This window comes from Mugil cephalus, chromosome 1, assembly GCF_022458985.1.
Source record: "Mugil cephalus isolate CIBA_MC_2020 chromosome 1, CIBA_Mcephalus_1.1, whole genome shotgun sequence".
Lineage (NCBI taxonomy): Eukaryota > Metazoa > Chordata > Actinopteri > Mugiliformes > Mugilidae > Mugil > Mugil cephalus.
This window is the reverse complement of record NC_061770.1, coordinates 40890588-40900486: the sequence shown is the minus strand read 5'-3', so window position 1 is coordinate 40900486 and position 9899 is coordinate 40890588. Positions and strand designations below refer to the sequence as shown.

General features: G+C 43.5%; 1 protein-coding gene across 1 annotated transcript; it reads left to right on the top strand.

Annotated features, from left to right (window-relative positions):
• Positions 1–5897: 5897 nt before the first annotated feature.
• On the top strand, positions 5898–9630 carry plin2 (perilipin 2). Its single transcript, XM_047577467.1, has 8 exons — positions 5898–5997; positions 6247–6293; positions 6506–6701; positions 6945–7027; positions 7154–7439; positions 8239–8417; positions 8506–8622; positions 8714–9630. Exons 2-8 carry the CDS (start codon positions 6264–6266, stop codon positions 9134–9136), a joined length of 1314 nt encoding a protein of 437 aa, XP_047433423.1. The 5' UTR covers positions 5898–5997; positions 6247–6263; the 3' UTR covers positions 9137–9630.
• The last annotated feature ends 269 nt before the right edge of the window (positions 9631–9899 follow it).

The window sequence follows — 9899 nt, the reverse complement described above, 5'->3', positions numbered from 1 at the left end:
TCTGGACCTGGCGTTCATTTGTGTGAATGTTATTTAACGTACCACCCACCGAGACCAGACCAGATTCACCTGGCCAATAGCAATAACACTAAGGATGCAACTCAAAGAAACATTAAGAACAGCACAAGGTCTTCATCTGGCCTCCAAATTCACCAGATCCCAAAGTGATCAAGTATCTGTGGGATGCAATGCAACATGCAGGGTCCCAGCTGATTCCCACGTGTTTTGGAGGCACAAGGGAAACCTACACAATATTAGGAAGGTGGTCATAATGTTATGCCTGATCGGTGTATGCGTAACTACACTGACCACTGACTAAAAATGGACTCTTACAAGATGCAGCAGATGAGCAAGGAAGAGAAACGCTGCTTTGGACGAGTATGAACTTTATCTACATTGGCGCCATCTAGTGGATTAAATTTAGAACTCAAGAACTAAAGTGACTCGTAAATAAATGATCATTTCACGCATGTATTTTGTGTTAAATTAAACCCATGATTGAATTATCTTCCACTCACTTATATTTCCCCACTGACCATGACCTTATTATCTCTGGGGAGTACTACTCAGTTACGTTCATGAAGCTCAGTCACAGTCTTCAGTCTTTGGTATTTTTCAGTGGAACTTGTGTCCTTTTTGCTCATTTCCAGCTTCACTTCATTCGCAGTCAATTTGCATCTTGCATCTTGGACAGTGACATTCCCCAAGTAAAAACACATGCACCGGCATGTGTGATGAATTATTTCCCACATGTTTCACTCCTATTGTGAAATAATCTTTCCCGAGTAGTTAAGAAGTGTTTGAACTTTTCCCTTCATACGGTAGATAGCAAGATCATCGGACGATTTTGAGCAGGTCACGTTAGGACAGTGAACCGCAATGACCGAGACGATCATGTCATTTTGAATGGTATTTACACAAGGTGGGAGATCAGACTGTTTGTATAACTCCACTAAGCTGTGACAAAAACACATCTAAAGTGAAAGGAATTTACTACATGCCTTTTATTGGTCTGTTTTTTTTGTTAGTAGCTTCATTAGCAGCTATCAAACTCAACTGTCTAGAACTAGAAATAAATACGTTTCTGATCTCAGCGTATGAACCATAACCCACCTATTTCTGAATGAGCTTGGTTGGGTTTTTTTTTTTTTTTTTTTTTTTTAATGGTTACACAAAATGATCCCAAACTGTGTTCTGAAGCCAGGCCAACTGTAACACGTTTAAAGGGCGCCCATTAGGCAAAATCCACATTTTAACTGATTTGACACACATGTTCCAACTGCATCTAGAGGCCCATAAAATGTGAGGAAAGAACATCTCCTTTCTCCTTTTCCCGTCTCCATTGGTCTAAAAGAGTCTCTCTGAACAACCCTCCAGGTTTGCGGCCCTTTACGACACATAGGGGAATACGCGCTCGCCTCCAGCTGCTCCCAGTAATGGAAAGCAGAGAAAGCTAAAGTTAATGTTAGCCACCTGCCATAGCAACAGCCATCGAGTACTCAGCTGAGAGATATGTGTTGTTGCATCCTGGTGATGCAACTTCTGCAGGAGTCTTAGCTTGTTTACAGCCAGATTCTGGTTCAGACTTGTTAAGGGCTGTGACACACCAAGCAGACAGTCGCTCATTTGTTTGTGTCTGGACATCTGTGGACCAAGTTTTGGCAACGGGTCCTGCACTGGTTCTCGCTGGTTCCGTGTTGACTGCTTGGCAACCGAAAGGAGCGATGAGACAAAGGTAAGCAAACAGCGAGGTCAAGAGGGTACGCACACCTCGTTTTCCACCTTCATCTCATCTGTACCTTCCAACACAAAATAATATTTTAATGACATGCATAACAACACTGCAGACAAACTGACTAGCCAGATTAAGGAGAGGACAGCTACAGTTTGTAGCTCTTTTTTTAGCTTCCTAGCCTGTCAGCTGATAGTAGCTCTTCCAGTTTTCCCTTCAGAATGACATATACAAACTCTCCTTTCACACAGATGTGTATCTTTGACTCAAGTCTTTACCTTGTGTTCAAGTGCAGCTTTCTTGGTTGAGCCTATTGACTGTATATACTACGGACAAACTCCTCGTGATGTCACCCGTTAGATTCTGAATCTCGAAAATGAAGCCCAAAGTGGGCGGAGTCTGCGGTCGCCATGTTGGATGAGCTTTACTCCGCCCACACTCGGATACTTCAAATATATACGCGGGAGTCGTGCTGAGGCGGAGCTACTTTGAGACCCGCCCACCCAACTCTCCGCTGCCTGTTTGCTCAAGCTACCACCGATCACTCAAAATGGGAACGCCCTTAATTATGCAGATGTTTAAACCTTAATAAAAAATAAACAAATGAGTTATAAAAAAGTTTGCCCCCCACCCCCACCCCCCGTACAGTTGTCATGAATAGTGAAATAAACTATTGAGACCAAGATCGTTTTTTGCACCAGGCTGTAAACATGTTTAATAATGCTGTAAAGTTGGGCTTTTTAACAATGGGGGTCTATGGGGACTTGCTCCCTTTTGGATCCTCAAGTGGCCACTTGATGACCTGCTGTGTTTTGCACTTCCAAGTTTTGGTCTGAGCGATGTGGTCTGGTCCAGACACTTACTACAAAAGCATAGCCTTATATGGAAAGAGGCTCATTTGCTCATTTGCATTTAAAGCTACAGACACTGTAACCGCTTGTTTGGAACAGGGGTGAACACAAGACAAGCCAGAGTTAATGATTTGAGCTATAACTCTGGGGACGAGTATAACTTACGTTAACTTGTTGAAAAAAGAGGGTACAATTTGAGGCTTTTTATGATAAATTATAAATTCTTTCACTGGAAGTGGTGATTTCAAAACATTCAGGGCAGCATTGCATTCACCTGATCCTAAAAATACAAAGTACCTTCATTAAGCCTGTGGCATGTTTCAGATGACTTGATTACACAGAAGACATTGAGCCAAGCATTACACGTCAGAGTCCTACTACGAATAAGATAGAGTACGTCATATCATCCTAGTGACTCTCGATTCTTGATCAAGTGGTTGCACTTTGATTGCCATAAAATGATGTGAATGGTGAACAGGGGCAATAAACAGTACATGACGTGTACAATAAAATGGGATCTGAGCAATGTCCAGTACAACGTGGTATGTGGAGTTTATGTGTACAGGATGTGGAAGTAGGCTGCCGTTATGTATGTATTCAGCAGACTGTCCACCACATTGTTTCCTAAGAGTTAAAAACCTTTCCTCCTGGATCTTAGTGTCTGTGATTTACTGCGGCCAGCGTTTTCATGTGGTGTTGATTTGAGTTACAATAAGGCTGATAAATGGGCCCCAGCGGGTTCATCCATATAATCCAGCGTCCCGGTGTGTTAGCCAACTGCAGAATCTGAACTAAGCCCCGGCTTCCTCATCTGGGCTCCAAGTGCGTGGCGTCCAAAGAAACCGCATTAACACTTAATTCACATTTTTAATAACACATGCAGACGTAGAAAAAGCCCTGACGAGTAGGAAAAAAGGTCTCAAATTAGAATCAGAGCTTCGCATCTGGCTTCAATGAGCTACTGGCAACCACGGATCTGTTTGTCAGCTGGTGCACCATTGATGTATGGTGCTATTCAAGCCATTACTTTAATCAGAAACGAATTAAGTGAGGTGTTAACCGGGTCAAATGTCTTGCGTCCATTTTTAGAAGTCGCCCAACGTTTCCTGCAAATTACATGGGAACGGTTATTCAGTTGAAATGAACTGAATACTTCTTGTGTTCAGCGTTGTCCTCATCCTGATTTTCACAGAGTAGGATAAACCAAACAACTATAAGATGATTTAAAATGTTTTGTTCTGTGATGTAGTATTGCCTCACCCAAACAGCCAGGTCATACTGTCACAACATGCTGTTCTTTTCCTATGATGACACTAAAAAGATGCCTGGTTAAAGTCATTTCACAGATGTGTATTACATTGTCTTAATATAGAGACTTGTGTATTATTTCCAGTTATCTCACGGCTTCCAGACAAAGCAGCAAATGTTTTTGCATGTTTCTACATTCATAGCTGGCATGTGAACTGGTGTTGAGGCCTTGATTACTACCACAAATGAGGCACATTGGGGTCTGCTTTGAGGGTCTCATCGCCTTGATGTGGTTCTTCATAATCAATCATTATCCATGATTTTATCAAAGTCACTAAATGTAATATTCCATGCACATTGGTGTGGGTATGAGCTAACCAAGCTGGCCCGTATGGCTTCCAAACAGCTTCAGGGCACGCTGAAGTCTGAACCTGCTGATGACAGAATTATTGGCTCAAATAGACAAAAACCTAACCAACACAACACATATTGGTTAGTTTTCTGGGGATATATCGTTGTCTTAAAGCTGGACCCAAAACAAAATAGGTTGGATTGAAATCATTCACCACAAAGTGGTTAAGTTATCTCATACTTTCGTTAAGTAAACGTGTCCTGCATAAAATAATACCCTATTTAAATAAAGGTACATAAGTATTTGTAGCCAAGTTTAGTTAAAGAATTCGGGGGTAACTTTAAGCAAACTGATTCTGCCAACCCCTACAAACAGAAGTGAAAAGAGAAAAATGTTGGGTGAATCCTGAACAATGTGCTTTATCTGAGGTCTGGGCAAAATTCGTGCACTATTGCACATAACATGAATCACCCCTACAGGACAAGAACCTGCCTGCATGACATTGTGAATATTCTCAATGACTCAACGCATGCTCTGTTACTGGCATTGGAGCGTCTGCCATCTGGTCACAGCTTCCACTGCCCGGATCGGAAGACCCAGCGAAGGAGAGCGACCTTTGCTCCCAATGCAATTCTCCTCCTTGAACTCTGAGCGGTTACAATAAGTTGTATGCTTTGTGCAATATTATATCGCAATGTCCTCATGTGCAATATTACAATGTCATCGTAAATTTGCTGCTCATTCTGTTGTAATATATTTAAGACATTTTGTATATACTTTTTGCCTGAATTGATAAGGAAAAGCTCCCCATTCTCAATATACGCTATATAATGACAATAAATAAATTCTATTTATATTGTTTGTATTGTATTGTATTGTATGTATTGTATTGATATTGTTTATTTATCCCACATATGGGAAATGTCCTTGTCACAGTAGAGTGGAATTAGACATAATATATACAGAAACAATAAAAAACACAATATCAAATTTGAAAGAGTATACAAAAAATAAACAGCGCTCTGAAAAATATATAAAGGAAAATAAAAATATAAGGACATTCTGTATGTATTGTGTGGAATGGAAATTAAAATTGGTTATAATATATATATATATATATACAATTATATAATATAATTGGTAAGATTATAAAACGTAGACAAATTATTTGTGCAAAAAACAAACAAAAAATTACAAAACTAAGCCAAGCAGGTGGGCTTTTTAATTTTATTTCACATATTATTTATTGCTGTACTGAATCTGCTATTTTACATTTTTATATATATATATTTATCATGTATACTACCATACATCTTGACTCTTATATGAATAGTCTACTTACCTCTGTAACAACCACTCATACCATGTATTTCATGTATTTCTTCCCTTTCTTTTTTAGTGTGCAGCTCTTTGACCTCCTAATTGCCCCGCAAGGATACATTTTTTGTGTGTGTGATTCAGATTCTGTACTACCACCACTAGGCTATTATTTTAATAATAGCAGCCATGTAAGATTACACTCTGGGAAGAAAATCTTAACTATTCTGTTTTGACCCCAAAACATGTCGCTATCTTTTGAAACCATGTCAAATCAGACCAATTAAACGTGTCATTGCGTCCCCATGTGATTACAGAGGAATTCCCCGACTTAAACTTTTACCCCTTTCACCTTTGTCCCAGAAACGCCACTGTAGCCGACGTCAGGCCACCACGCCACATCTCGCGATATTTCCAGACTATAAATACAGCTGCTGTCGAGTTATCCAGCATCAGTCCAGTCAGTTCCACAGTTTGGAAAACTCTCCCAGTGATCGGTAAGTTACATTTATTTACAGTTTCGTATTCTAAAAGGGGTAACAGTCGTTTCTGCAACATAATTTCGACATGTTACGAATATTTGGTTTAACTCTGTTGCTAAAACACAAACAAAGTCGGACTACTGTATCACGGAAGTGAAAGCTTCTCCTCGTACACTTTGGTTTGTGTGTGTTTTGGAAAAACTCGATAGAGTTTATTATTATTTATTTTCTTGAACAGAAACGATGTATTTTCTCTGTTTATAGATTGTTTTTAAGAAGAAATGGCAGCAGCTGAAGTCATGTCAAATCAGGTGAGTCAAATGTTTTGTTTTTTATTAATAATATGATGAAGTTTTAGCTTTTATTTTTAATTTAACAGACTGTAATGTTGCTGTGACGCTTGTAACCTTATTACTGCTTTGTAATAACCCATGAACGCACCACGGGAGAAGATTAGAGTGAAATTCTGAGCTTAGTGGAATAATTGATGAAGCCGGTTACATTGTGAACTTTTTTCCCCCAGAGCGTGGTGGAGCGGGTGACCAACCTCCCTCTGGTCAGTTCCACCTACTGCCTGGTGTCCAGCGTGTACTCCAACACCAAGGACAACCACCCTTACATCAGGACCGTGTGCGAGGCCGCGGAGCAAGGGGTCCGCACCATCACCTCCGTGGCCCTCACCACCGCCTCGCCCATCATCGACAAGCTGGAGCCTCAGAGTAAGAAGAGCCCTTCACTTTTCTCTCCTTCCGTCAGATCCGAGTTTAGGTGCAGTTTTAAGTCTTAACCAGGCAAAAATAAAAATCCAGTCATGACGCAATCACCAGCGTGACTCACTCACTTTGAAACAGGAAGTACGGGTCAGGCTGCTGACTCTTACTCATCTTGATCTTTCACCTAGTTATATTAGCAGCCTGGACGTGCATTGTCAACTCACTAATTCACTTTCTTTTTGTCTGTAGTTGCCATCGCCAACGACCTGGCATGCAAAGGTTTGGACAAGATTGAGAAAACCCTGCCGATCCTCCACCAGCCCTCTGAGCAGGTACGTCCCGCATCCACGGGCTTGAGTTGCTCAACACGGATGTGGTGTAATCTCCTGAGCCGCGGGCCGTGACCTATGTCCCGCCTTCGCAGGCATTTCACAAATTTTCCGCTCGTCTCTCGGCAGATCGTTTCCAGCGCCAAGGATGTGGTAACCACCGCCAAAGACGTGGTGACGGGCACCGTGTCCGGGGCCAAGGGGACGGTCTCGGAGACCCTGACCAGCGTCGTGGAGAGGACGCGGGGCGCCGTGCAGGACGGGATGGTGAAGACCAGGGCCGTCGTCAGCGGCAGCGTGAGCACGGTGCTGGAGAGCAGGGTGGCGCGTCTGGTGAGCAGCGGGGTGGACACGGCCCTGAGCACGTCCGAGAGTCTGGTGGAGCAGTATTTGCCTCTGACGGAGGACGAGCTGGGTGAGCGGAGTTTGTTTTCTGCATATTTCTTGTATCAAGGGCGTCATTAGCAGCCGGCTGGAGTTTGTTGTTGAGCACCAACTTGCACTAGTTTCCAGAAAAACAGGACTTATCGGATTAAGTATTTCAGAGAAAGTAATTCTGCATCAACGGCCTGTTTCTTCCCCACAATTAAAAGAGTTATTGTTTCGTCTGAGCTGTGTCGCGCGGCGGTTATTGTGAGTGGATCGATTTTCACAGAATGGCCAGTGAATGGCTGCATTATTAAGGCCCATTTCAAGCCCTCAGCTCCCTCCGTCCTCGCGAAAGTGGCACTCAGCCCCTTATCCTAACCCTAACCCTAACCCCAACCGCTAACCCTATGTATTCCTATGGGGAAATTTCACTTGCTCATAACTTTTGATGGGAACGTCCTAGAAAGTTGGTTCAAGTACCAGTGGATGCCGCGTGGCCACAAATGGGGGGGTAGCCGCAGTCTCAACAAATGAGCACCTAAGGACAAAAATGAGCACGTGACTTTGTAAAATCAAAGGCTTCCCATGCTCCAATCGGAACGGGACCACTACCAGTGGATGCGGGGGGGCCGATATAGTGGGGGTAGCCCAAGTTTCAAGGCTCTCACATGCTCACAGAAAAATGAGCCGCGACTTTTAAAGTGGCACTCAGCCCCTTATCCTAACCCTAACCCTAACCCTAACCCCAACCGCTAACCCTATGTATTTTTAGCAGATTTGTCACACTTCGTGTAGTTTGCCCTCATTTTTAACAGCCTGTTATACGTTCCTCCGTCTTGTCACAGAGCTGGAGGCGAAGACCATGAAAGGCGTCGACAAAAAGGAGCCGAGCTACTACGTCCGCCTCGGCTCCCTCTCCACCAAGCTCCGAAAGAGAGCCTACACCAAAGCCGTGGCCGGAATACAAGACGGCAAGCAGCGCAGCATGGAGTTCATCTCTGAGCTCAACTCCACGGTCGACCTGGTGGGTTTAATGTTTAATGTCCACTGCGTAGAATAAGTATTCATTCTGAAAAGAGGTTAGTGATGACGAAATGTTGATCTTTTTCCAGATTGAATACGGCAGAAAGAACATTAATGGCGCAAACAAGATGGTAAATGAGAAGGTGAGCTCCTTGGTGGCATGGAAGTCCAACAGGTCAACCCAGGAAAACGGACACGATGCGGAGGTAAAACTGACACAGAATCAGATAACGCAGCACACACCCTCCCGCTCATAACGCGAAGGCTTATTCAGATCTGTTCCTCGTCTCCGTCCAGGCTATTGAGTCCCGCACCTTGGCCCTGGCCCGCACCCTCACCCAGCAGCTCCAGACCACCTGCCTGGTCATCGTCTCCAGCGTGCAGGGTCTCCCGAACCACATCCAGCAGGAGGCGCTCTCCCTCAGCCACTCGGCCGCGCAGATGTACAACGGCTTCAGCAAAGCGAAGGTGTTCGGGGACCTGCCCGACAGCGTGATCACCACCAGCAGGGTCACGCTGGGCAGGATGAAGGATTCCCTGGACAACGTCATGGATTACCTGGTCAACAACACGCCGCTCAACTGGCTGGTGGGGCCCTTCTACCCGAGGCTGGCTCCGGAGCCCGAACCCGCTCCCGGCTCCTCGTCCCCTCAGCCGCCGCACAGGGAGGAGCCGATGGAAGTGGAGATGGAGCAACTGCAGTCTCAGCAGCAGCACTGACCCGTCCCAGCTTTACGTATTGTGTCTTATTATGCCATATGTTTTGTGACGGCGTGTAGCCTGAAGTCAGCCAGAATCTTAAGATTTTATACTTTTTATTCTAGTTTGAATCACAGTCTCCACAAAAATGTGATTTAATTTTATTTTATAAGCGATATCCACTTTTAAATTTGGGGAACGTTTCAAGAAACCAACATTCACATGACATATTTTATTTCGTCATATGCTGACGATATGCTGTACTCCATTTACAAATCAGCAGTTTTAACTATCCTCTTTATACACGTGAACCTTCCTTTTATAAATGGTGGAAGTATTACTCATGTGCAATGCTGTATCAACTATCATCTGTGATATGTAGTAACACAAATCCAGCAGTGGCTGCTGTTTCATGATATAACGAAGCATCATCGAATGTTCAGGCATCTTTACACATGTTCTCTGTCCTGATAATGAAACAAACTAACCCACAATAAAAGTTGAGATGAACTTTCCATCGCTGTACGCGTCTCAGTCTGCCTCCTCGAGCCCTAAGTTAATTGCATCCTTGCACTCTTTAGAAAAGCTCTCAGAAAGGCTTTTCTATTAAGCTCAGGTCATGTAGGGTTAAAATTTATAAAGACTCATATCAACTAGCAGACTGGATTCATGGTCATCCAGGCTGAGGACAAACTTCTCTGGCTCAGAATGAAATCAGTCCGGTTTCCTTTAGAGCTGGATTATAAGAACACAAAGTACACGTCCTTGTGCTGTGGTTATGGTG